Source organism: Macaca nemestrina, chromosome 17 (genome assembly GCF_043159975.1).
Source record: "Macaca nemestrina isolate mMacNem1 chromosome 17, mMacNem.hap1, whole genome shotgun sequence".
In the NCBI taxonomy this organism is placed as follows: domain Eukaryota; kingdom Metazoa; phylum Chordata; class Mammalia; order Primates; family Cercopithecidae; genus Macaca; species Macaca nemestrina.
In genome coordinates, this window is record NC_092141.1 from 84,911,421 (window position 1) to 84,938,083 (window position 26,663).

The 26,663-nt window shown below is 52.5% G+C and overlaps 2 protein-coding genes across 14 annotated transcripts in view; both read right to left on the bottom strand.

Moving 5' to 3' along the window:
* The window catches only part of LOC105469184 (Fas binding factor 1), a 33,146-nt gene extending 8,684 nt beyond the window's left edge, over positions 1-24,462 (bottom strand). For 3 of the 10 annotated variants that reach the window (XM_024788913.2, XM_071083596.1, XM_071083597.1), the window contains exons 1-23: positions 23,090-23,293; positions 21,418-21,503; positions 20,839-20,866; positions 18,912-18,953; positions 16,221-16,314; positions 15,566-15,626; positions 14,277-14,327; positions 12,039-12,156; positions 11,418-11,495; positions 10,717-10,836; positions 10,250-10,385; positions 9,977-10,110; positions 9,298-9,397; positions 6,833-7,291; positions 5,598-5,699; positions 5,168-5,256; positions 4,940-4,998; positions 3,989-4,144; positions 3,723-3,823; positions 3,384-3,590; positions 1,277-1,384; positions 1,015-1,154; positions 818-936 (exon numbers count right to left, since the gene is read on the bottom strand). In XM_024788913.2, coding sequence (XP_024644681.2) covers positions 818-936; positions 1,015-1,154; positions 1,277-1,384; positions 3,384-3,590; positions 3,723-3,823; positions 3,989-4,144; positions 4,940-4,998; positions 5,168-5,256; positions 5,598-5,699; positions 6,833-7,291; positions 9,298-9,397; positions 9,977-10,110; positions 10,250-10,385; positions 10,717-10,836; positions 11,418-11,495; positions 12,039-12,156; positions 14,277-14,327; positions 15,566-15,626; positions 16,221-16,314; positions 18,912-18,953; positions 20,839-20,866; positions 21,418-21,420 — 2,505 coding nt within the window. In that variant the 5' untranslated portion in view covers positions 21,421-21,503; positions 23,090-23,293. Of the gene's footprint in view, positions 1-817; positions 937-1,014; positions 1,155-1,276; positions 1,385-3,383; positions 3,591-3,722; positions 3,824-3,988; positions 4,145-4,939; positions 4,999-5,167; positions 5,257-5,597; positions 5,700-6,832; positions 7,292-9,297; positions 9,398-9,976; positions 10,111-10,249; positions 10,386-10,716; positions 10,837-11,417; positions 11,496-12,038; positions 12,157-14,276; positions 14,328-15,565; positions 15,679-16,220; positions 16,315-18,911; positions 18,956-20,838; positions 20,867-21,417; positions 21,504-23,089; positions 23,294-24,197; positions 24,347-24,370 lie in introns of those variants that run through there. The other 7 variants (XM_011719891.2, XM_071083594.1, XM_011719895.3 and 4 more) reach the window with 7 other exon arrangements.
* Positions 24,463-24,773: 311 nt separating this feature from the next.
* Positions 24,774-26,663, bottom strand: part of LOC105469186 (acyl-CoA oxidase 1) — a 42,282-nt gene continuing 40,392 nt past the window's right edge. For all 4 annotated transcript variants that reach the window (XM_071083598.1, XM_071083600.1, XM_071083603.1 and 1 more), the window contains one exon: positions 24,774-26,180. In XM_071083598.1, coding sequence (XP_070939699.1) covers positions 26,118-26,180 — 63 coding nt within the window. In that variant the 3' untranslated portion in view covers positions 24,774-26,117. The remainder of the gene's footprint in view (positions 26,181-26,663) is intronic.

Genomic DNA, 26,663 nt, shown 5'->3' on the forward strand with positions numbered 1-26,663 from the left:
CCAAAGTGCTGGGATTACAGGCTTGAGCCACCGCGCCCGGCCTATTTTTTTTTTTTTTTCCGGCCTATTTTTTTTTTTTTTTTGAGACGGAGTCTCGCTGTCTCCCAGGCTGGAGTGCAGTGGTGCGATCTCGGCTCACTGCAAGCTCCACCTCCCAGGTTCACGTCATTCTCCTGCCTCAGCCTCCCGAGTAGCTGGGACTACAGGCACCCGCCAGCACGCCCGACTAATTTTTTGTATTTTTAGTAGAGACGGTGTTTCACTGTGTTAGCCAGGATGGTCTCGATCTCCTGACATTGTGATCCACCCGCCTTGGCCTCCCAAAGTGCTGGGATTACAGGCGTGAGCCACCGAGCCCAGCCAGGTCATTATTATTTAAATAAAGCATGTGCTTATATATGAAAGGTATCTAGGGAGTTCAAATGTCTCTGTGAGAGCTGAAGAGGCTAGGATAACATTTAATAGGCAAGAGCATCTGTCCCAATGTCAGGGCTCAGCTGATGTGACAGATTCGAGTGTCAGGAAGTGGGAAGTGCAGCTGATGGTTGCAGGGGCTAGACTGTGGAGGGCAGCCAAGGCGGCCGAGGGGCTTGTGGTGCTGAGGAGCAGGCAGGGCGTGGTGGGGGCCTGGCCAGGTGGCCCCTGCGTGCTCAGGTGGGCAGTGCTGAGGGCCTGGCCGGGGCAGGGAGATGTAGAGGCAGGAAGCCGCACGTGGGGCGCTGACCTCCTGAGAAGGTGAGGTCGGGAGTGCCGCCATGCCTGTGGGTGCCCTGGAGAAGAGGCCCCATGGCAGGAGGGCCAGGAGGATGGGCCTCACCTGCTCCAGCAGCCGGCTCTGCTCATTCAGCCGTGCCTCCATCTTCCCGATGATTTCCTGTTGCCGGCTCCGCTCCTCCTCCATGTCCCGCTGCTGCTGGCCCAGCCGCTCCTGCAGTGCTGGGGGCAACCCACAGGGTGCTCAGCAGCTGCTCCCCTTCCCACCAGGAGCCCGGTGGCTGAGAGGGGAGGGCGTACCCCGCAGCTGCTCGTCACGCTGCCGGATCCCCAGCTCCCGCTCCTGGGAGGTGGTGAGGTGCGAGGCCTCCACGCGGGAGGACAGCTCGTGCAGGCTGCTGGAGAACTTCTCCATCTGCTGGATGATGCTATTCAGGGACCTGGAAGAAGACCCAGGTCAACTCCAGGTCATCCAGGAGGACCTGGGTCAGCCCCTCCTGAAGGTCTCGGGGACCCCCCAGACCCCACCCTCAGGCAGGCATGGTTGGGGCGGCGCACATACCGCGTGTGAGAGGTGGCACTGGTGGCCGCATCGACCTCTCGGTCCTTCAGCAGCTTTAGCCGCTGCAGCTGCTCCTCATGGTCTCTGCGCATCTCTAGGATGGATGCCCTGAGGGGAGGCGGGACGGGAAGGTGGTCACTCTGAGCTGGACCACCCGGATGTGGTAATTCCTTGGGAAAGGGCGTGCTTCTGAGCAGCCCTTGCTCCCAGGCCTCTCCTCCGCTGGGCACTGCCTCAGTTTCCCCAGCTCCTCTGTCTTATCTGTCATGGTGCCTCAATGCTACACACACTAAGATGGGCAATCCTCCCATTATTCAGCTTTTTTTTTTAGGAGACGGAGTCTCGCTCTGTCACCCAGGCTGGAGTGCACTGGCATGATCTCGGCTCACTGCAACCTCCGCCTCCTGAGTTCAAGCAATTCTCCTGCCTCAGCCTCCCAAGTAGTTGGGACTACAGGTGCCCACCACCACGCCCAGCTAATTTTTTGTATTTTAGTAGAGATAGGGTTTTACCGTGTTGCCCAGGCTGGTCTCGAACTCCTGAGCTCAGGCAATCTGCCTGCCTTGGCCACCCAAAGCGCTAGGATTACAGACGTGAGCCACTGCGCCCGGCCCCGAGCAGTCTTTCTTTTCTTTTCTTTTTTTTTTGAGACGGAGTCTTGCTCTGCCGTCCGGGATGGAGTGCAGTGGCCGGATCTCAGTTCACCGCAAGCTCCGCCTCCCAGGTTTATGCCATTCTCCTGCCTCAGCCTCCCGAGTAGCTGGGACTACAGGCACCCGCCACCTCACCCGGCTATTTTTTTGTATTTTTTAGTAGAGACGGGGTTTCACTGTGTTAGCCAGGATGGTCTTGATCTCCTGACCTCGTGATCTGCCTGTCTAGGCCTCCCAAAGTGCTGGAATTACAGGCTTGAGCCACCACGCCCGGCTTTTTTTTCTTTTTGTAGAGATGAGGTCTCACGGCCGGGCGCGGTGGCTCAAGCCTGTAATCCCAGCACTTTGGGAGGCCGAGGTGGGTGGATCACAAGGTCAGGAGATCGAGACCACAGTGAAACCCCGTCTCTACTAAAAATACAAAAAAAAAAAAATTAGCCGGGCGCGGTGGCGGGCGCCTATAGTCCCAGCTACTCAGGAGGCTGAGGCAGGAGAATGGCGTGAACCCAGGAGGCGGAGCTTGCAGTGAGCCGAGATCGCGCCACTGCACTCCAGCCTGGGCAACAGCGTGAGACTCCGTCTCAAAAAAAAAAAAAAAAAAAAAAAAGAGATGAGGTCTCACTATGTTGCCCAGGCTGGTCTTGAACTCCTATCCTCAAGCAGTTCTCCTACCTTGGCCTCCCAAGTGTTTATTTTATTTTTAAAATGTTTTTAGAGACAGGGTTTTGTTCTGTGGTCCAGGCTGGAGTGCAGTGGCATGATCATAGCTCATTGCAGCCCTGATCTCTTGGGCTCAAGGTATCCTCCTGCCTCAGCCTCCCAAGTAGCTGGAACTACAGGAGTACACTATCATGCCAGCTAATTTAAAAATTGTTTTTAGAGACAAGGTCTCACTGTGTTGCCCAGGCTGGTCTCAAACACCTGGCCTCAAGTGATCCTCCCACCTTGGCCTCCCAAAGTGCTGGGATTACAGGTGTGAGCCACTGTGCCTTGCCCTGAGCAGTCTTAAAAGGTTGCCTCTGCCTTCATCAACCTGGCTCCCTTAGGTAACCTTTCTTAGTTTCCTTCTCTTCTAGAAAGGCAACCCTATCAACATGGCAGGCACAACAGTGCAAGGCTTTCCCAGGTGGATCTTGTTTCTAGCCTCTACTGCGTGAGCAGGTGAGTGGATGACCCTGTGCTTAGTTAGACCCTGGGGGACTTGCTGCTGCCATGCCGTGCCTGAACAGCCTGTGGGTACCCCTCCTGCCTCTGTAAGAGCAGGTGGCACCCCTACCCATGGGTATGATGAGTCAGTGTGCCCAGCCCTCAGTCCTCACTCACTGGACTGGGGGGGAAGGACCCGAACCCCTGTCCAAAGGCTGCTGAGTCACAGTGAAGGGTCTCATAGGGATGGCTCTCTTCCGGCTACTCCTTGCAAGCCCGCTCCCCAGCTGCCTGTCCCTGGGCCTCACCGCTGCAGCTCCTGGAGCCGCTGCATTTCCTGGTCCTTCTCCTGCGCTGTGGCTGCCAAGCGCCGCTGGTGCTGGGCCGTGAGCTCAGCACGGGCCTGTTCAGCCTCCTGGCAGTGCGACAGATACCGAGCTGACAGCTCCTCGTTCTCTCTCCGGAGCCGCTCCTCCCGTTGCTGGTACGATGTTTCTAGCATCTTGATGCGGCTTCTGCCAACAGAACACCCAGCCATGGTGCGAGGAAGGCAGAGGGCTGCCACCTAAAAGCCTCTCCAGACACACTGGGATGGCTTTGGGGTCAGCGTGAGATCCAAGGCAGAGCTGGGGCCAGCACCAGGTTACCTGTGTGCACTCTCGATGAGCTCTAGGTCTGCCTGGTGCTGCTGCTGCAGACTCCCTAGCAGCAGCTCATGCTGGGCCCGTTCCAGCTCCAGCTTCCGCACCTAGAAGACGGCAGGAGGGCCAGCGACCAGGGAGGGGAGGCAGCTGTACTCCACGCTGCCCTGTGCCAACAGCCCCTCCTCCCTCCTGGGGAAGCTTCCAGCCACTCTCAGTGTCCCCTCCCATCGCAACCCTGCCCCCAGCGCCAGTGGCCCCACTGCCCTCACCTGGGTCTCCAGCTCTGCCAGCCGGGCCTGGCTCTGTAGCAGTTTGGCCTGGAGTTCAGTGGTGCCACTCTGAAGCTGCCCCTGTGCTGCCAGGAGCTGCTTCTGGTATTCTGTACCTGGTAGCAGGCTCCGGGCTAGGGACTCTGGGAGCGGGGGCTGGAGAAGAGGAAGAGAGGTTCCTGGTTAGGGAGGGGACAGGGGCCCAGCTGAGATCAGCTACCTCCTGGCCTGCTGCTCACCGGACCTCCCTGCATCTGATCTGTGGCTGCAGATGGGTCCAAGGCCTTGGAGAGTCACAGTCACTGTGGCTGAGCAGTCCCCAGTGTACCTCCCCTTGCAGGTCTGGTCAGGAGCATGTCTCCCTCCACCATCCCAGAACAGCTTCCTCCCCTGCATGGTCTCCGGCTTCCCAGACAAATGGCTGAGCCCCAGCAGAGTCTCTGCTATGACAAAAGCTGACGCTAGCTTTTCCTGTCAGGCCTGAAGCCCACATGTTGACACTAATCTGGTTCCCACAAGCTGTCCCCTACCCACCATCTCCCAGGGACACACTCCTGGGGGCCACATCTCCCAGGCCTACATGTCACAGGTGACTGCCACACATGGGAAACAGAGGCAGAGGTGTGGTGCGAGGATGGCAGGGGTGGAGGAGGCTTTCTTGACAGAACAGGACCCTGGGCCCTGCTTTCTGACTGCAGTGTCCCAGCTTCCCGGCCTGGCTACCTCCTCAAACTCCTCACTGACGTAGGCAAATTAACACCCTGGGAGCAGCGAGGCTAGAGATTCAGGCAAGTTCTGGTGGGGGTTGCCGGGGGAGCTGGCTGACGTCACATTTGGTATGTTTGACATATTTTTCCTGGCAGGTCATCAGGTCAAACTGTTGGTGTTGCCTCTGGGCATGGAGAATTGCTCCCTAGGCCCTGAGCTAGACCTGTCTGCCCACACCCCTACCTGGATGGGCATGGAAGGCTTTGTGGGTTCCTGGGTGCTCGGGAAACAGGTGGCAGGCTCTGAAACATCAACAGCAGAGAAATGAGCAGGAGGCCCAGGGCTCCGGGCCTGTGAGTGTCCAGGAGGGACTGGTGTCACTCATGTCCCAGGGACCCCAAAGGAAGCTCAAAGCACCTCTTCCTCACCCAGGGTTAAACTCCCAAATGAAGCAGAAAACAAAAAACAAACCAGTGGCCGAGAGGTCTCCAGGGGCTGGTCGCCTCTTTGGGGAACCTGTAGGGAGTGCTGAGGCGGCATGGTTCCGAGTCACAGGGGACCTGAGGACACAGGGACGGGGCAGGGTGAGCAGCCTCTGCGTGGGACACGGGGACGGGGCAGGGTGAGCAGCCTCTGCGTGGGACACGGGGACGGGGCAGGGTGGGCAGCCTCTGCGTGGGACACGGGGACGGGGCAGGGTGGGCAGCCTCTGCGTGGGACACGGGGATGGGGCAGGGTGGGCAGCCTCTGTGTGGGGCACGGGGACGGGGCAGGGTGGGCAACCTCTGTGTGGGGCATGGGGATGGGGCAGTGTGAGCAGTCTCTGTGTCCCTCTCTAAGGACAGAGGCCTGTGCTGCCCACCACGATCTCACTCCCACTCAGCCCGCAGCCCAGGCCTACCCTGAGTCACCAGGCCTGACACACGGTCTTTCTTGTGCGGTGGTTCCGGAGCTCCCTCCAGTAGCTGCTTGCTCAAGTCCTTGTGTGCTGGTGACAGGTTGGCTGAGGAAAGGCAGCATTCAAGGTGAAGGTGACAGAAGGCCCAGGTCAGGCTGGATGAAGATGGGTCCCAGGACGGGCTTCACACGTGAAGCTCGTGGCCGCCCTTCCTCCTGCTCCCATCATCCCATCTTGGGGCATTCTCCTCCCACATCTGAGCTCCTGGGATTTCTGGGCATCTCTTCCCTTCAAATACCCTCTTCCTGCCTCAGTGTCCACAGTGGCGCAGTGAATGGACACGGTCCAAGCAGTGACAATGGAAATGTTATAGACACTGGCGTCAAGTTCAAGTTCAGAGCCCTGTTCCAGCCCACTTAACTTGGCTCAGCTCTAGATTAAGGTTCTGCTTAGTCTCCCAAATCTGGCTGGCTCCCTTTCCCATTATTCCCACCTCTTTCTCGGCTCACAGGTCAGTGAAGAGACAGGCTCTCATCTGTTTTGGCCTGAGCTTTCCCCTAGGCCTCAGGTCAAAGTCACAACTGCCCTCATCAACCCCAGGACTGGGTGACGTCCCTGGGCTGCCACAAATTTCCCAGTTCACTACCCTGGGCTCTGGCCACAGCACATCTCACCACTTCCTCTGGACTCCCCCAGCCTGCCGGCCCCTTGTGCCTTCCTGCCCTCAGAGGTCACTTGCTATCCTGCCCCACGGATAGGGGCTTGCCAGGAGGTGCCTCTCGGCCACTGTGTCTCTTCTAACACTCTCAAAGAACACAGGGACATTTCGTCTCACACACGCCATATTCACTTCAGTGGAGTCGGCAGAAGCACCAGTTGTTTGGATGCTGGGGCTTCCAGCCTGAGGGCGCTGTGACAGGGCAGCGGTGTGTCTGCCACCTCAGGTACCCTCTGTCTTCTGCCCGATCTAGTTAGCACCTGTCCCCATGGCAGTCAGGGCATGAATGTCAACAGCTCTCCTTCTTGGGTGTGTCCCTGGGGCAAGCCCGGGAGCCAGAGGCTCTCTCTGCAGTGCCCAAAAGGCAGAGTAGCAAAGCCAAGAAACGGCCTCTGTGCCCACAGTGCCCTGCCTTGTTCCCCAACTCCCGACTGAGGCTGCAACAGGTGGAGGGGCAAAGGGGCTCCTCAAGTCTGCAGCCAGTCCTCCCCCTACTAGCCACAGCAGCCCAAGCCCATACCTGCCAGAAGGGGGATGGCCCGCTGTCCCCGCCAAACTCAGGCCCTCAGAGGCCCCAGCACGCTGCTCTCTGGCCAGGCCTTGGGACTTCTTCCGAGACAGGGCATGGCTCAGCCAGTCCTCCTCTTCCTCCTCCTTGGAGGCTCGCAGCTTGGAAGCCTGGCTGGCTTTGGCAGGGGACCCTGCCCCTTCGGTTGGTGGCTTTGCCCTGGAGGGGGGCAGCCCAGCTGGTGTGGAGTGCTGGCTCGCAGGAGGAGGCACTGAGGGCGTGGCAGGCACCAAGCTTTCCCGACGGGCCTCTCTGGTGGGTGAGGCAGGGAGCAGGTCCAAGTCCTCGTCCTTGAGGCCCAGCCAGTCAGCTCCTCCCTTCCTGGGCTGGATGGGGCTGGAAGCAGCTGGAGGGCTCTGTTTGGAGCCTGGTTCTCCCTTGGGGTCTGGGCCACTGTCTGCTAAGAACCTACTTCAAGACAGAAAGGAAGGTGTCAGGCAGGGGAAGCAGCCAGTCCCATTGGCCCCCTAGCAGCCTGGGGCTGGGCAGCACGATGCCCTGGGACCCTGCACGCTCAGCTGAGGCCCAGTAAGCAGTGGCTCCTGGACTGGCTCATGTGGCAGGCCGCGTGCTATCTGTAGAACAACGAAGTACAGAGATCTTGACTTCCATCACATGAACCAGGGACAGTTCTCCCCGCAGAGAGCAGGAACAGAATGAAATGACAGCCGTGGGCACACAGGTCTAAAGAAAAATCAGGGCCGGGCGCGGTGGCTCAAGCCTGTAATCCCAGCACTTTGGGAGGCCGAGACGGGCGGATCACGAGGTCAGGAGATCGAGACCATCCTGGTGAACACGGTGAAACCCCATCTCTACTAAAAAAATACAAAAAAAAAAAACTAGCCGGGCGAGGCAGTGGGCGCCTGTAGTCCCAGCTACTCGGGAGGCTGAGGCAGGAGAATGGCGTAAACCCGGGGGGCGGAGCTTGCAGTGAGCTGAGATCCGGCCACTGCACTCCAGCCCGGGCGACAGAGCCAGACTCCGTCTCAAAAAAAAAAAAAAAAAAAAAAAAGAAAAATCAGGCCGAGCATGGTGGCTCACGCCTGTAATCCCAGAGCTTTGGGAGGCCAAGGTGGGCAGATCGCTTAAGGCCAGGAGTTTGAGACTAGCGTGGCCAACATAGTGAAACCCCATCTCTACTAAAAACACACAAAAAAAGCCAGGTGTGGTGGTGGGCGCCTGTAATCCCAGCTACTTGGCAGGCTGAGGCACAAGAACTGCTTGAACCTGGGAGGTGGAGGTTGTGGTAAGCAGCGATCATGCCACTGCGCTCCAGCCTGGGTGATGGAGTGAGACTCTGTCTAAAAAAAATAATAAATTGGATCAAGTGGTTTCCAGGTTTTCCAACAACAGTTACTTCATTTGTTCGGCCATGGCCTTCATCTGTCACTGACCAGTGGCAGCAGGTACCCAGGGTTAAGAACATACTGGGTGTGGGAAGAAATGCCAACATGCACAGAGCTATTCAGATAGAAAGAGACTGAGGAAGCCAACCTGGCATAATGAGAACAACTGCTGAACCCGGGAAGCGCTGTTCTTACAACTTCTGAAGTTTTTTTTTTGAGATGGAGTCTCACTCTATTGCCCAGGCTAGAGTGCAGCGGTGCAATCTCAGCTCATCACAACCTCCACCTCTGGAGTTCAAGCTATTCTCCTGCCTCAGCCTCCCGAGTAGCTGGAATTACAGGCACCCACCACCACACCCAGCTACTTTTTGTATTTTTAGCAGAGACGGGGTTTCACCATGTTGGCCACGCTGTTCTTGAACTCCTGACCTCAGGTGATCCACCTGCCTTGGTCTCCCAAACTGCTGAGATTACAGGTGTGAGCCACCACACCCAGCCAACTTTTGAAGTTTGAAATTCCTTCAAAATACAAAGTTTAAAATATATATTGGGAAAAAAACTCCAGACTCAGAAAATCCTATCACTGCTTTAATTTTTTTTTTTGTAAACTGCGAGGATCACGCTATCCGAATTGTCACGGCAGGTTCAACAGCAGAGTTCCTGGGAAGCGGGGTCTGAGATGCCACTGCAGAGGCCACTGTAGAGGTCTTGCTACCCATCAGGATGTATGTTCCTTGGGGAGACCGAGTGACATTACAGCCTTTTATGATTTCAGGGACTTTAGGTGGAGGCAGGCCTACCTGCTCCTTTCCTTCTGAGGCTGGGTGGGGCACTGGCGAATCTGAGCAGTGTCTGGGATGGGGGCTCCCACTGGGGCCATCTCCACCACTCTGTCTGGGCTGGTGAGACCAGGCCATCTCCTGCTTCCTCCAGCACCCACAGAGCTGAGGGCCTTGTACCCTGTGGCCTCCCACACGAGACTCTTGGGTGGGACAGGGGCCAGCTGCAGGGGCCTGTCATCCCAGTGGACGATCTGTCTCAGAGGCCAGGCCTCCTGCAGGCCCCACTTACCTAACAGACTGCCTGCGGGACTGCCGGCCCTCAGAGGAGCCCACGGTGGGCTGATAGGCTCCAAAGGTGAAGTCCTCGTCTCCCCACGCATCTTCACTCTCTGTGAATTAAGGAGCCTGTGACCATGATCTGGAGTAGGGGAAACTGAGCTCATTTGCGGCTGCAAAATTCTAACAAAAGCTGAATTTGGTAGCTTGTTGTGTAAGACAAGCAGAGGGAAGCTGCTGTGAAGGGAGCACCTCAGGCACTGGCCAGGAAGATGCAGTGGCTTTGCAGTAGCCGGGCCCTGCCCCAGGATCCCTCGAGGTCAGGTCCAGCGAGCTGCATGTGTCACAAGAACGATTCTCAGCGGACAGCTTGTGGGCCGATGCTTTGAGAAACACTGGCCAGAGCAGTGCTTTTCAGATGCGAGCTGCTACCCATGAGGGGGCCGAGAAACCAGCTTAATGTGTCACAGTCAGTGTGTTTCCAAATCAAACAGCATCTCAATCATAGACAACCGAGCACGAACAGTGGTCTCGGTAAGTATTATTACATGACGCTTTTGTCTCAGCTACAGACGTGTATAATCACATGTGCGTATCAGGATGTGAGGCTGATTTCTTATTATAGGTTGTAATGAAAGCCTGATCTAGAGGCCTCCCTCCCGTCCTGTCGCGGCCCCCGCAAGCCTCCTTACCCTGTGGCCTCTGGTACTTCTTATCTAGCTTGAACTCCCTGTGCTCCCCTGTGCCCGGGCGGGCCAGGAGTTTGGTGGCCGTGCCTCGACCCAGCAGCTCATCCAGCGTGGAGCGAGCAGGGCGAGGCCCTTCCCTGCAGGACGGGACACACGGCAGGAACGTGTGGGTATGAGGGGCTCTTGGGACCCCCACAGTACCCGTCCACCAGCTTTTCCCTGAACCTGAAGCAGCAGCCTCAGGCAGCAGCCCGGCCTACTCATAGGGATCCTTACTGGTCTCCCATCTGCCTCTTCTCTGCTTTGGGGCTGTCTCCAAACCCCAAGGTGGCCATGATGTCATCCCCATCGTCAAACAATTCTTCTCTTTTTCGGATGGGGGTGTCTCCAGGAGTCAGCGGAATAGAGGGACCTGAAAGACAGAACACAAGCCCCAATGCCCACAGCCTTCCTACCCTCAGCTGTGATGTCTGAATGGCTTGGGGGGTGGTTTGTCTGCACCTTTGGGTAGGACGACAGGCTTTAGACCTGCCCGGTCTGTCACGGACCCAATTCCTCCAGCCTACTCCCAGACTCACACATCCTACCTCCCTATTCCTAAAGGCTGATGATCTCTTTGTACTGGACCTTAGACCTCTGGTCCCCAGCCGGGAGAGGCCTCTGGTTCTGCTCCAGAAAGGTTGGTTAGCCTGTTGCCAATAAAGCCTTCCTCCAGGATGGGAAGTGAGCCCACTCCACCCTACCTTGATCTCTGACTGTGCTGGGGCTCTTGTCAGAAGCTGTTTTACTCTCTGTCACAGGCGGCTTCTTGGTGATTCCTTCTTCATCATAGGAGAGAAGTCCTGCCAACGGGTCTTCCAAGTCTCACAGCAGAAGGGAAAGCACAGGTCAGACCGCAGCACTTAGTTGAGGAAAAGCAAGCCTGAACTGGGGAGCAGCGCTCGAGTCAAGACTTGTGGCTGCTCCAGTACATAAACAAGCCCCCTGGCATCTGGAGGGTGGGGCCTGGGGCAACAGGGACTCCAGAGGCCGGGCAAGGGGAGAGGGAGTCGGAGGGTGGCCCTGGGCCTATGGGGCCTGCCTCAGGCTTGCCCGTGGGGCCTCTGACTCTGCAAGCTGCATGGCCTTCTGGAAATGTCCCTCAAGCATCAGAAGAGATATAAAATGTCCACACATTCATGACGGGAAAGGGGCTTCTTCCTATATTGGGGAAAATCTTCAGTTTGATGCCTGGCTTTAAGGTCTTTGCAAGTGAGTTCCCCAATATCTCAGCCGATACAATATAACTGGTCCCGACATGAATTCATGAGGAACTAAACCGGTGGCACCAGCTCTCTGCTCCCCATGTGACATAGGCAGCAGCAGGGCCTCGGGCCAGAAAGTGCACCCAGGCTGCTCCACTCCCAAGCCAGAGTCCCAGAGGCATGACAGGAGCCTATGATACCTTCAGAGGAAAACCTCCTGTTCTGATGCCCAGAGCTGCTGGGAGACGGAGGTGACTTCTTGGTGGATATGGCGCCCCCTGCAGGAAGCAGAAGGCAAGGTTGTAGGCCTGAGTCTCTCCTGGCCAAAGTCTTCCTCCCATACCATGGACTGGGACCTCTGGGATGGGGTACACTTCTTCCTGGGAAGCTGGGGGCTCATGGCCATGGGCACAGCCAAGGGAGGAGTCTCCAGTTCTCCCATGGGCTTCTGGTAGGGAAACGTGGTAGCAGCTACCTCCACTCCCTCATCATGAGTCACTCCAGAGACATGGGTTCAGGAGAGGCACAGGCTACCATAGAGTTCTCCATTTTAACTCACACAGCTTCTCCAGGAGCTGCCCATGTTGGACCCAGAGGGCCTGGAACAGCTCGAGGAAGGGAGGAAACTCAAGCTGTCCCCTTACCCCACCACACACACTCAAACACACACACGCACAACTGCTTCTTGACCTCTCCAGCTTGCGCAGAGAAAACCCAAGGACACAAACACTTCCTACTAGCATCTTCCACATCCTCAAAGTCTCCCTAACAGATTTGAGGAGCCGTCTCCCATGCACCTTTCTCACTGGCTACTGACCCACCTGCAGGCTTGGGGTGGCTGGGCAGCTCTCGTTTCCCAGGGTCCTTTGCAGCTTTTTTGCTAGGGGCTGGATTAGACTTCTTCAGACCTAAGATATCAGCATCCATGCCGTCCAGGTCCTAGAAAACCAGGGAGGAAGGGCAGAGGATGATGTCTGATAAGGGGGTGAGGACTTCCACCCGAGAGAGATGGGCTGTTGGCACCCCAGGGGCAGAATTGTGAGAAAACAAAGGAAAATGCAAAAACTGTTGAGAAAAACAGTGAGTGAAGAAAGAAAATGGAACTAAAGGTAAGCAGGGTGGAGTGGAGTGGAGTGGAGTCCAGCTCATGGTTCTGGGATGAGAGACTCAAAGTTAGCATCAAAAACTGAGTCAGAGGACTTGTGGGTTATGCCCAGGGATCCTAGGTGGCTGGTCTGGGAAAAAAGCTTTCCTTTTTTTTCTTTTTTTAGACAGGATATTGGCCGGGCACGGTGGCTCATGCCTGTAATCCCAGCACTTTGGGCTGAGGCAGGTGGATCACCAGGTCAAGAAATCGAGACCATCCTGGCCAACATGGTGAAACCCTGTCTCTACTAAAAATACAAAATTTAGTTGGGCGTGGTGGTGCACGCCTGTAGTCCCAGCTACTTGGGAGGCTGAGGTAGGAGAATCGCTTGAACCTGAGAGCTGGAGGTTGCAGTGAGCCGAGATCGCGTGACTGCACTCCTGCCTAGGCAAGAGAGCAAAACTCCGTCTCAAAAAAATCAAAAAAAATTAAAAATAAAATAAAATAAAGACAGAGTCTCACTCTGTCACCTAGGCTGGAGTGAAGTGGTGCGATCATAGCTCATTGCAGCCTCTAACTCTTGAGCTCAAGTGATCCACCTGCATTGGCCTCCCAAAGTGCTGGCATTACAGGACTAAGCCACCATGCCAGGCTTTTTTTTTTTTTTTTGAGGCGGAGTTTCACTCTTGTTGCCCAGGCTGGAGTGCAATGGCACGATCTCGGCTCACTGCAACCTCCGCCTCCCAGGTTCAAGCAATTCTCCTGCCTCAGCCTCCCTAGTAGCTGGGATTATAGGCATGTGCCACCAGGCCCAGCTAATTTTGTATTTTTAGTAGAGACGGGGTTTCTCCATGTTGGTCAGGCTGGTCTGGAACTCCTGACCTCAGGTGATCCACCCGCCTTGGCCTCCCAAAGTGCTGGGATTACAGGCGTGAGCCACTGCGCCCGGCCTTTTTTTTTTTTTTTTGAAGACAGAGTCTCACTCTGTCACCCAGGCTGAAGTGCAGTGGTGTGATCATAGCTCATTGCAGTCTCCAACTCCTAGGCTCAAGCGAGCCTACTGCTTCGACCTCCCAAAGTTCTGGGATTATAGGTGTGACTGACTGTGTCTGGCCTTTGAGGAGAAAGATTTCAAGATGAGGTTAAAGAAGCTGAATCTGGGCCGGGTGTGGTGCCTCATGCCTGTAATTACACTATTTTGGGAGGCCCAGGTAAGAGAATCGCTTAAGGCCAGGAGCGTAAGGTTGCAATGAGATCACACTACTGCACTCCAGTCTGGGTGATAGAATGAGACAGTGTCTCTAAAAAAAAAAACCAAAAAAACAAAAAAAAAAACAACAAAAACAAGAGCCCCAGAGGGCTGTAACCAAAAGCGTGGCCTTGTCCTAGGGACTATGGCAAAATGAGTTAACTAAAAGGGACACAAAACCCCAAGGGTCAGATAGGAGGGTGCTGCTGGCTGGAAGGAGAGGGAGAACAAAGTGTCCTAGGCCAAGCTAGAGATTATGTCCTTACAAATTATTCAGAATCTGTGCCTTAAAAATCCATTGCAAAGATTGGCGCTGGGCTTGATCTGATGAGAAGACAGCAGTATTGAAGGGGGCTTGGCAGGGGATGTGGAGAGAAATATGGAGAAAAATTAAGAACAAGCATTAGAGGAGGTAGTTTCCTGCTCTGTCCTCTAGGTGGAAGTGAGGGGACCCAGCTAGGTGGGCCTCCAAGTAGGGCTGGCCCCATTTCCCCAGAGGCCTGTGGCACCCTCCATTCTCTATATACCAGCAACACTGGTTGATACCCAGAAAGGCGAGAAGGCCAACGGCTCACAGACGAGTTCCATGCTTGCATGAGGAAGGGCTCAGAAACACAGGTTGTAAAGGGAGAAATCAGAGGGAGAATGAAGCCTTGGTACAAAATATCATGACCCCACCCCACCCACACCCAGTTCTAAGAATCCAGCAAGCTGTTTCCTTACCTTCATGGCCTGGAGCAGAGCCTGTGGGTCTGCCTCTGAGATACCTGAAACCTAAGTCCACAAGGAGGGTGAGGACACAGACTAGGAGGCACATTAGTCAAGGCCCCATAAAATTCAGGGTCCTGGCCGCTTGCTTCTATTAGGGCAGATGGCGCGGCAGGAGCTTACACAGCCAACGGAGCTTACACAGAAGGGTGGCTTTGTTCCCCTTGCTTGGGCTTGGCAGTTGTTTGAAGCCAAACCTGCCTGGTTGTAGAGACTCAGAAAGCACTGCCATTCCTGCCCCTTCCAACCGTAGAGAACCCTTCCATGCAGCACCGGAATTCTGCTACTTCCCACCCATGCCAGTGGATAGCTATGGAGCTTATTAGGGGAAAGGAGCAACATCTAAGACTCTAGCCGTTTCAGGGAGCTCTCCTTTCCACTCATCTCACTACAGGAAAGAGGATTCTGCTTTGAGTCACTCGGCAGCCCTTAGGCATTATTTTGCTTTAAAAACAAAGTGATGGCTGGGCGCAGTGGCTCATGCCTGTAATCCCAGCACTTTGGGAGGCCGAGGTGGTTAGATCACTTGAGGTCAGGAGTTTGAGACCAGCCTGGTCAACATGGTGAAACCCCGTATCTACTAAAAATACAAAATTACCTACTAAAAATACAAAAATTATTTTCTTTGGCTGGGCACAGTGGCTCAGACTGTAATCACAGTACTCTGAGAGGCTGATACGGGTGGATCAAGAGGTCAGGAGTTTGAGACCAGCTTGACCAACATGGTGAAACCCCACCTCTACTAAAAATATAAAAATTAGCCAGGCGTGGTGGTGGGTACCTGTAATCCCAGCTACTCAGGAGGCTGAAGCAGGAGAATTGCTTGAACCAGGAGGTGGAGATTGCAGTGAGCCAAGATCGCACCACTGTATTCCAGCCTGGGCAACAGAGGGAGACTCCGTCTCAAAATAAAAAAAAAAAAAAAAACAACAAAAAAAATTAGCCAGTCATGGTGGCAGGCGCCTATAATCTCAGCTACTTGGGAGGCTGAGGCAGGAGAATTGCTTGACCCTGGGAGGTGGAGGTTGCAGTGAGCCAAGATCGTGCCATTGCACTCTAGCCTGAGCAACAGAGCAAGACTCCATCTCACAAAAAAAAAAAAGAAAGAAAGAAAGAAAGAAAGAACAAAGTGACTTTGCAGGGACTTCTAAACCCTTCTGTGGGCAGCCCCTTGGCAACAACACCCATCTCATTGTTTCTGGGATAAGCAGAGAGGTGGAGGAGTAGGAAATGGCCAGGCTTACCTCAGCATCAGCTTCTTCCAGGCCTGCGATGGTGCTGAAGACATCATCACCCAGGAGGGACCTGCAAAGGGGAGGCACCAGCCCCTACATGCATCCAAGGGCACTGGATGACTCTAAAAAGGGGAAGAGTGGCTTAGAAAGCCCAAGGAATCTCAGATAGATTTCTCTGGAGAACAGAGGTGCTAAAAAGAATATCACAAGCCTGCTGATGCAGTGATTTCCAACTTTGTTAGCAGTAGAACTGCTTAAAAACAAATTGTTAAAAACAATAGGCTGGGCGCAGGGGCTGACACCTGTAATCCCAGCACTTTGGGAGGCCGAGGTGGGCGGATCACCTGAGGTCAGTTTGAGACCAGCTTGACTAATATAGTGAAACCTCATCTCCATGAAAAATATAAAAATTAGCTGGGTGTGGTGGTGGGCACCTGTAGTCCCAACTACTCAGGAGGCTGAGACAGGAGAATTGCTTGAACCGGGGTGGCGGAGGTTGCAGTGAGCTGAGATTGTGCCTCTGCACTCCAGCCTGGGCGACAGAGACTCTCTTAAAAAAAAAAAAAATGGCGAGCAAGTGTGAAGTAGAAAGTGGGGGGTGGAGGGGCAAAGAGCATTTAGACTGAAGTAGGTCCATGGATACCCAGGCCGACCCTGCCCTTACTTTGTTCTAGCCTTTGAAGAAGGGAACATCTGAGATACACCTGTAGTGTCTCTGGTATGTGAAGCTAGTTTAACAGGCTTCTCAGGTAGTGTCACTGGAAAAAAAGAAAAGAGAAAACGTGTCATTCAGCTAAAGGGACCTGGAGTCAAGATGCAAAGGCTGGCAAGCTCCCTTCCCAAGCTGTCTCTGTGTTAGGAGGAAGAAATCTGGCCCCATAGGCAGGTCCCAATGTCACCCCTTGGAAAACCTGAATGGGAGAGAGGGTAGTACATTTCCAAGGAGGAAGTCAACCCTAAGTGCCGAATACCAAATGAAGAGCCCAACCCAACCCAACCCAACCCAATGCAACTGAACCCAACCCAACCCAACCCAACCTAACCCAACCCAACCCAACCCAACCCAACCCAACCCAACCCAACTGCACCCCAAGGAAATGTATGAGGAACAATTGCTTTTCCACAGCCCAAAACTGCAGGCTGGAATACATTAGCCAGGCGTGGTGGTGGGTGTCTATAATCCCAGCTACTCAGGAGGCTGAGGCAGGAGAATCGCTTGAATCGGGAGGCAGAGATTGCAGTGAGCAGAGATTGCGCCACTGCACTCCAGCCTGGGTGACAGGAGCTTTGTGGGTTCTCTGGGACCAGGCAGGGGAAACCTGTCTCTCTGTCCCTGGTGAGCTTTACATGACCATGAAACCATGATCCTTAACAGACCAACACGAACACAAATAATATGGATTGGCATCCAGAATCTACCAGGAACTCTTATAACTCAACAATAAAAAGACAAGTTACCCAATTAAAAAGGGGCAAAGGATCTGAACAGACATTTCTCCAAAGATATACACATGGCCAATAAACACATGAAAAGATGCTGAACCTCATTAGTCATTAGGGAAATGCACATCAAAACTACCATGAGATACCCACTTTACACCCTCTAGGATGGCAATAATCAAAAAGAAGGAAAATAAGTATTAGCAAGGACGTAGAGGAACTACGTTGCTTTACATTGCTGGTGGGATGTAAAACGGCACAGCTGCTGTGGAAAAGCAGTCTCCTCAAAAAGTTAAACATACAGTTGCCATATGGTCCAGGAATTCCAAATGAACTGAAGACACATGTCCGCCCAAAAACTAGTATACAAACATTCATAACTGCATTATTCATAACAGCCAAAATGCGGAAATATCTCAGATATCCGTCAACTGATGAAGGGATAAACAAAATGTGATTTATCCACACAATGGAACATTATCTAGCCATAAAAAAGTTATAAAGTACTGATTCATGCTACAGTGTGGATAAAACTTGGATAAAAGTCGGAAAATATTATGCTACATCAGAGAAGCTATTTGTGCTGGGCACGGTGGCTCACACTTGTAATCCCAACACTTTGGGAGGCTGAGGCAGGTGACTGAGGCCAGGAGTTCGAGATCAGCCTGGCCAACATGGTGAAAGCCCATCTCTACTAAAAATACAAAAATTAGCTGGTTGTGGTTGTGTGTGCCTGTAGTCCCAGCTACTCGGGAAGCTGAGGCACGAGAATCGCTTGAACTCAGGAGGCAGAGGCAGAGCCGAGATCACGCCACTGCACTCTAGCCAGGGTGACACAGTGAGACTCTGTTACAAAAAAAAAAAAAAAAAAAAAAAAGCTAGATGTAAAGGTAAGATGCTGGCCAGGCATGGTGGCTCAACACCTGTAATCCCAGCACTTTGGGAGGCCGAGACTGGCGGATCACCTGAGGTTGGGAGTTCGAGACCAGCCTGACCAACATGGAGAAACTCCCGTTTCTACTAAAAATACAAAATTAGCCGGGCATGATGGTGACCGCCTGTAATCCCAGCTACTCAGGAGGCTGAGGCAGAATTGCTTGAACCTGAGAGGTGGAGGTTGCAGGGAGCCGAGATCGTGCCATTGCACTCCAGCCTGGGCAACAAGAACGAAACTCTGTCTCAAAAAAAAAAAAAGTAAGATGCTGTGTGATTCCATTCAAGTGTCCACAATAGGCAAATCCATAGAGACAGAGAGTAAATAATAAGTGGTTGCCTAACGTTGGAGGGAGGAGAGAATGAAATTGACTACTAATGGGCATAGGGCTTCTTTACAGGGTGATAGAGAATGTTCTGGAATTAGGTAGTGGTGATGGTTGTACAACTTTGTGAATATTCTAAAACCACTGAGTTGTATACTTTACAGGCGTGGACTTTATGCTATATAAATTATATCTCAATTTTTTTTTTTTTTTTTGAGACAGAGTCTTGCTCTGTCGCATGGGCTGGAGTGCAGTGGTTCAATCTTGGCTCACTGCAACCTCCGCCTCCTGGGTTCAAGTGATTCTCCTGACTCGGCCTCCCGAGTAGCTGGGATTACAGGCGCCCGCCACTATGCCCAACTAATTTTTTTGTATTTTTAGTAGAGACAGGGTTTCACCATGTTGTTCGGGCTGGTCTTGAACTCCTGACCTCGTGATTGGCCCTCCTCGGCCTCCCAGAGTGCTGGGATTACAGACGTGTATATCTCAATTTTTTAAAAAGGCCGGGTGTAGTGGCTCATGCCTATAATCCTAGCACTTTGGTTCAGGAGGCGGGAGGATCCATTTGAGTCCAGAAGTGTGGGACCAGCCTGGGCAACAGAGTAAGGAAAAAAAAGCAACAGCAGCACCCCAAATTCTGGGCAAGGCGCACTTACTATCATCCCCTAGAAGGTCACCAAGTAAATCATCAATGGAGCCTGGAACAGAAAAGGGACTGTCATGACTTCAGGAGGAAAGAAGAGTGACCCTTAATAAACCTCAAGGCTTGAGACTCGCCAGAAGGCGTCAGAGCTTTCAGATCTTGAGACTTAGGCTTAGCTCTCCTTTCACTGGCCACGAGATGTTTTATGTCTCTGGCAACAAGTCACAAAGCCTTGCTGAAATACCCCGAGGCAGAAATTTAAAATAACTATCTCAGGCCGGGTACAGTGGCTCACACCTGCAATGCCAGCACTTTGGGAGGCCGAGGCAGGTGGATCTCCTGAAGTTAGGAGTTTGAGACCAGCCTGACCAACATGGCGAAACTCCGTCTCTACTAAAAATACAAAAAAATGCTGGGCGCAGTGGCACACGCCTGTAATCCCAGCACTTTGGGAGGCTGAGGCAGGTGGATCATGAGGTCAGGAGATCAAGACCATCCTGGCTAACGCGGTGAAACCCTGTCTCTCCTAAAAATACAAAAAATTAGCCAGGCGTGGTGGCGGGCGCCTGTAGTCCCAGGTACTTGGGAGGCTGAGGCAGGAGAATCACTTGAACCTGGGTTGCCGAGGTTGTAGTGAGCCGAGATTGCACCACTGCACTCCAGCCTGGGCTGTAACAGAGCAAGAAGCCACCTCAGGGAAAAAAAAAAAAAAAACAACTCCAAAAAATTAGCTGGGCATGGTGGCACATGTCTGTAATCCCAGCTACTAGGAAGGCTAAGGCAAGAGAATTGCTTGAACCTGGGAGGCAGAGGTTGCAGTGAACCGAGATCGCGTCACTGCATTCCAGCCTGGGTGACAGAGCAAGATGCCATCTCAAAAACAAACAAACAAACAAAATTAGCCAGGCACGGTGGCGCATGCCTGTAATCCCAGTTACTGGGGAGGCTGAGGCAGGAGAATCGCTTGAACCTGGGAGGCAGAGGTTGCAGTGATCTGAGATCATGCCATTGCACTCTAGCCCGGGCAACAGAACGAGACTCCGTCTAATTAAAAAAAAAAGAAAAAACTATCTCAAAGAATGATGGTGCAGATTTTCAGGAGAACCTATATTCTACCTGTCTACCATGACACACTGGCCAAAGATCAGTCTTCCAGATCTTGAACACAGCCCAGTGCGGCTCTTTGGGAAGAGTACTCAAGATTTCTAGGCACATGGAAGCTACTTTCAGACAAGTAGGTTCCTTGTACCCTTCCATCTAAGATCCCCCAGAACTGGTCTGGACGTCCTCATCAATGGCCACTTTCTGATGGAGGCATGTGGGGGAACCTAAGTATGAATACCAAATTCGTTTCCCTCCCCAGTTTTCCCACCCTGAATCCCAACCACATATTTCTGGATACAGAGCCCAAGGAGAAGGATTTTTTCCACAACCCCATATCTTATTTATGTCTGAACTTCTCTGAGGACCAGTGAGGCAGCATAAGGAAGACCAAGGCTGCCTATGGAAAAATGGGAAGCATAGTAAGACTCTCATCAAAAACACTTTTTTTTTTTTCTGAGACGGAGTCTCGCTCTGTTGCCCAGGCTGGAGTGCAGTGGTGCAATCTTGGCTCACTGCAAGCTCCGCCTCCCGGGTTCACACCATTCTCCTGTCTCAGCCTCCCAAGCAGCTGGGACTACAGGTGCCTGCCACCATGCCCAGCTAATTTTTTGTATTTTTAGTAGAGACGGGGTTTCACCATGTTAGCCAGGATGGTCTCGATCTACTGACCTCATGATCCACCCGCCTCAGCCTCCCAAAGTGCTGGGATTACAGGCATGAGCCACCATGCCTGGCCCAAAAACATTTAAATAAACACACATTTCATTGTTCCAGGACCAAAGGGGAAAAAGATATATATATTTGGCTTAAGGGTAATGTTCCATCTCTCCACTCACCTTTCCATCCCTTCTTGGTTTTTGGCGCCTAAAATGGGAAAAACAAATCACATCAAGAATACCAAACAGTGAACACAGGTGGAAACTGGCAATGCAGAATGAATTGCATTGCCTTTTGCCAAGTCACCAGAGGCAGGAGCACCAATGGCATTTAGAGATGTTAAGTCCTTTATGCGTTCCTGTATTTTCTGAGAACTGACTCATTGGAGCATGGACACAGCCCCACTAACCAGTGATGGGTACCAATGGGTGGGCAGAAGTCATTCCTATCCCAGACACGACATGCAAACCCTCCCAGTCGAGATGTCTGTCACCGGAAATGTCTTCTATTCCATGCCCCTGATTCAATACCAGTGACAGACACTTAAAAACGCTTCCAGCCGGACACTCAGAGGCTCAGAAGAAAACTTGGTCGTCGAAAGTTTGGTATCAATGCCACCTCCTGTCACTCTTCTCCAGGGTCTCCATCCTGGTCCTTGCTGCCCAGCCCCCAGAGTGTTGCATGCAGTCAAGATCTTTGGGGGTGTAGGATGGGAGGCATGTTTGCTTTCCATGCATCTTACTCTGAACTCTGCCTACCATCTCACGGCTCTCGGGGGCGCTCGCAGCTCCTTCACAGCACTGGCCAGCTCATCTGGATTCTGCCCACATCAGGCTCATACTCCCTAATGAAGAAAATTAAAGTGGTTGCTTAAAAATGATGTAGCTTTGGCTGGGCGCCGTGGCTCACACCTGTAATCCCAACGCTTTTAGAGGCCGAGGCGGGTAGATCACTTGAGGTCAAGAGTTCAAGACCAGCCTGGCCAACATGGTGAAACTCTGTCTCTACTAAAAACACAAAAATTAGCTGGGCGTGGTAGTGCACATCTGTAATGCCAGCTACTCAGGAGGCTGAGGCACTAGACTCGTTTGAACTTGGGATGTGGAGGCTGCAGTGAGCTGAGACTGTGCCAACCTAGGAGACAGAGTGAGACTCCGTCTCAAAAAAAAAAAAAAAAAAAGAGAGAGAGAGAGACAGGGCGCAGTGGCTCACACCTGTAATCCCAGAACTCTTTGGGAGGCTGAGGCAGGTGGATCACCTGAGGTCAGGAGTTTGTGACCAGCTTGGCCAACATGGTAAAACCCCATCTCTACCAAAAAATACAAAAAATTAGCTGGGTGTGGTGGTGGGCACCCAGCTACTTGGCAGGCTGAGGCAGGAGAATCGCTTGAACCCGCTAGACGGAAGTTGCAGTGAGCTGAGATCATGCTATGCATTCTAGCCTAGGCAACAGAGCAAGACTCCATCTCAAAAAAAAAAAAAAAAGATGGTTTAACAGAGCATGAATCCAAGGTTTATCAAAGCTTCTCTCACTTTGCCCATTCAAGAGGTAAAACCCATTTCCATAAATTAAAAATTCCTTATAGGGGATGCACTTCAGAAGAGGAACAAAGTACTCTCAGGCTGGGCGCGGTGGCTCACACCTGTTATCCCAGCACTTTGGGAAGCTGAGGTGGGCAGATCACTTGAGGTCAGGAGTTCAAGACCAGCCTGACCAACATGGTGAAATGTTGTCTGTACTAAAAATACAAAAACTAGCTGGGCGTGGTGGCACATGCCTGTAATCTCAGCTACTCAGGAGGCTGAGGCAGGAGACTCGCTTGAACCCAGGAGGAGAAGGTTGCAGTGAGCCAAGATCGCCCCACTGCACTCCAGCCTGGGCAACATGTGAGACTCTGTCTCAAAAAAAAAAAAAAAAAAAAAAAAAAAAAGTGCTCTGGAGAACTTAACGGGCTTTCTAAAGCTTTGAGATTACTTGAAAAAAGGGCAGTGGCCATGATCCCTTACCCTGAAAGCTGATGCGGCAAGTGGCAAGTACTCATTTCAGAAAGGAGGTGGGTACCTGGCACCAAGGCTGAAACCCTTTCCCAGGCAGCACCCATGACTACTTTCTAGGCAGCATTTAGCACAAAAGCAGGTGTGAGCTCTGGTTACTCTTTGATATTCTTTTTCTTTGTAAAATCTTTTTTTAGAGATGGGGTCTCACTGTGTTACCCAGGTTGCTATTGAACTCTGGGGCTCAAGCAATCCTCCTGCGTTGGTCTTCCAAAGTGCTGGGATTACAGGTATGAGCCACCACATCCAGCAACACGATTTTCACTGACAGTGGAAATATTTCCCTTTACATAGGCAGTAAATCTGACCCATTGAGAACAGTTTTCTTCGGAATTAGCTCTCTCCCTCCCCCTCCTCCACTTTACCAAAACCCACCTACAGGATGTCCTGGAAGAAAGGAGTCAGAGGGGTCCTCTCTCTGTCCCAGGTGTTGGCCTGTCCTGTTATTGGAATGCAAGGGTTATCTGGGCTTACCTACAGAGTCCACCTTGAATAATTGAATACAAGTGTTTTCTTTTTTTTTTTTTAGATGGAGTCTTGCTTCTGTTGCCTAGGCTAGAGTACAGTGGTGCAATCTTGGCTCACCGTAACCTCAGCCTCCCGGGTTCAAGTGAATCTCCTGCCTCAGCCTCCCGAGTAGCTGAGAATACAGGCGTGCACCACCATGCCCAGTTAATTTTTGTATTTTTAGTAGAGACGGGGTTTCACTGTTGGCCAGGCTGGTCTTGAACTCCTGACCTCGTGATCTGCCTGCCTCGGCCTCCCAAAGTGCTGGGATTACAGGTGTGAGCCACCGCGCCTGGCCTTCTTTCTTTCTTTCTTTTTTCCAGACACAGTCTCACTGTTGCCCAGGCTGGAGTGCAGTGGCGCGATCACAGCTCTCACAGATCACTGCAGCCTCGACCTCCTTGGGCTCAGGCGATCCTCCAATCTCAGCCTCCCTAGCAGCTGGGACCACAGGCACACGCCACCATGTCCGGCAAATTTTAAAACTTTTTTGTGGAGACGGGTCTCCCTACGTTGCCCAGGGTCGTCCCAAACGCCTGGCCTCGAGTGATCCTCCCGCCTTGGCCTCCCGAAGTGTTGGGATTACAGGCATGAGCCACCGTGCCCGGCTTTGTGTTTTTCTCTGCAATGGCGACATCACGACCTACAAGTCCAAATGTGTCCCATAACACATCATGGAACTTCTGGCATCTCCTATCGATCCTGTACGGGCTTCAAACTATGGGGATTTTCTAGGCGTGGTTTGCCAAGGCCAAAGGGCTACAGTGTAACCCCGTCCCAACATCTATTCAGCCGACTCCATGCCAGGCGTTTTACAGATCCCGAGACCACCCCTAAACAAGACCCCTAACCGGAGTAGCCCCTCCGTCCCGAGACTCCGCGCCCCTCAATGCGTCACCCTTCTGAGCGCCCGGCCTATATGGCCCCCGAGAGCAGCCTGTAATGCTCCCAGCCCCTGAAGCTTCCCGTTACGCGCCGTGTCCCCGGAGGTGCGGCCGCTGGGACCAGCACCGGCCCCGGCTCCATTCAGGTCGCCCAGCCCGGCCAGGCCTCCCGCTTCCAGCCGCTGCTGCCACCCTCAGCCGTCCGGCCTCCCGCGGAAAGGCGGGCGCGAGGCATCCTGGGAGTCGTAGTCGGCGGTTTGCTCACCTGCCCGCACAGAGGAGACAGGGACGACGTGAGGAACTACAGCTCCCAGGGAGCCGCGCGCGGCCGTTGGCGGGGCCGGGCCTCTGCCTGCGGTGGGCACGTTGCTAGGAGCTGCCCCAACGCCTCTCCAGGAAGAGGGCGCCAGGCTCAAAGGCCCACTTGGAAACTGCCGAGACGCTTAAAAGTTCCTCCTGCCCACTTCTGAGGGCTGACACGTGGCCGGCGCGGAGGCATGAGAAATGTGTTGATATTGGGAGGTTGACGGGTGAATCCACGAATTCACCCGTGTTTATTCCACACCCCAAAGCTTGAGGGAAGTGACTGACCTTCCTGTTTAATGATCCAATCAAAACTGTATAGCCAGAATGAAACCCAATACTGTCACCCCACAAAAAGATACGTCACATTTTTTCTAGTATGTGCTAATTATGAATTTTATTAAGGTTTATTCAATTTCACAGAGGAAAGAACGGTTTGTAGTTTGGCTTACCCGCAGTGCTGGCAGGTCACAGCTGTCCAACCATGATTCATTCACATGCTCTGGCCCCGTGCCCCTCGTCCTCCCACCTCTGCCCCCACAGGACACCATCAAGCCAGGGCTGGGTAACAGCATATGCTAAATACATCTTATCAGGTATGAACCAAACTCAAGCCACAACAGCAAAGGCGGAAAAAGGTAGCAAAGTAATTATGTGCTCCCAAGGCATACAGTCATTTAGTTGAATCCATAACAGTTGGAAATTAAAAGGCATTTATGAAGTGTAGTCCGCAGTCTGAATGTGGAAGGTGGAAGATCACACATTTATTGAAACACTCAAAACATATTTTGGTCTAAAAAATCCCCAATTTTCCATGATCTTCCCAAGACAACCAATGACCCACTTAAACTTAAGGCAGAAACACCCTTAAATCTAGGAACGTGCACATATGCAACAGCTAACATCTGGTAACTCTAACAATGTTCCTTATATGTTTCTGTGTTTACTATCATGGACCATAGGAATCAAGTACTGGAAAATTTAGTAAGCGTGCACAGTTAAAAGCAAAACACTGGCTGGGCGCAGTGGCTCACGCCTGTAATTCCAGCACTTTGGGAGGCTGAGGTGGGTGGATCACGAGGTCAGGAGTTCAAGACGAGCCTGGCCAACTTGGTGAAACCCCGTCTCTGCTAAAAATACAAAAAAATTAGACGGGCATGGCAGCAGGCGCCTGTAATCACAGCTACTCAGAAGGCTGAGGCGGAGAACTGCTTGAACCCAGGAGGCGGAGGTTGCAGTGAGCCAAGATTGCACCACTGCACTCTGGCCTGGGTGAAAGAGCAAGACAGCGTCTCAAAAACAAAAAAACAAAACAAGAAAAACCCAAAAAAAACACCATCAGTATTTTAAAATAAGTCATTTTAGTCCATTACAGTGTGACTTGTTCTAATCCTCCAATAACGTAGTAAATAAACAGCAGAAATGACTTTCCTGCATTGTTTCATGAAAATGATCAAAACCTTTATCTAAGTCAGAACATCAACAAGACTCTTGGTCTCAGGTCATCAATTTCTTGGCACTCCTCTTCTCTCTAGCTGTAGTAGCAGCTACTGCTTGAAGACAACCTGTGTATCCCAGGCATACCCTCTACATGTATACAAAGATGTGTAGGTGTTACAGACCACCTACACCTAATTCACTTCCTAATAAGATGGATGGAGTAACTCGGAAAATAGAGGAGGGATTTTGAGCTGCAGTTGTCTGAAGAATTATTGATTCACAGGATCTCCAAGATTATGCATTTGAAGAGTTTTATTTCTCCACCCAAAGCCCTGCAGTGAAGAAAATCCAAGAATTAAGATGTAACATGTTGGCTGGGCGAGGTGGCGCGGTGGCTTATGCCTGTAATCTCAGCACTTTGGGAGGTGGCGGGGGGTGTGTGCAGATCACCTGGCCAACATAGTGAAACCCCATCTCTGCTCAAAATACAAAAATTAGCCAAGCACGATGGTGGGTGCCTGTAATCCCAGCTACTCAGGAGGCTGAGGTGGGAGAATCGCTTGAACCCGGGAGGTGAAGATTGCAGTAAGCTGAGATTGCACCATTGCATTCCTGCCTGGGCGACCGTCTCAAAAAAAAAAAAAAAAAAAAAAAAAGTAACACTTTGGCCCAGCACAGCAGCTCACTCCTGTAATCCCAACCCTTTGGGAGGCCTGAGGTGGGAAGATCACCTGAGGCTACGACTTCACGACCGGCCCAAGGCAACATAGCCATACCCTATCTCCAAAAAAAAAAAAAAAAAAAATTAGCCAGGT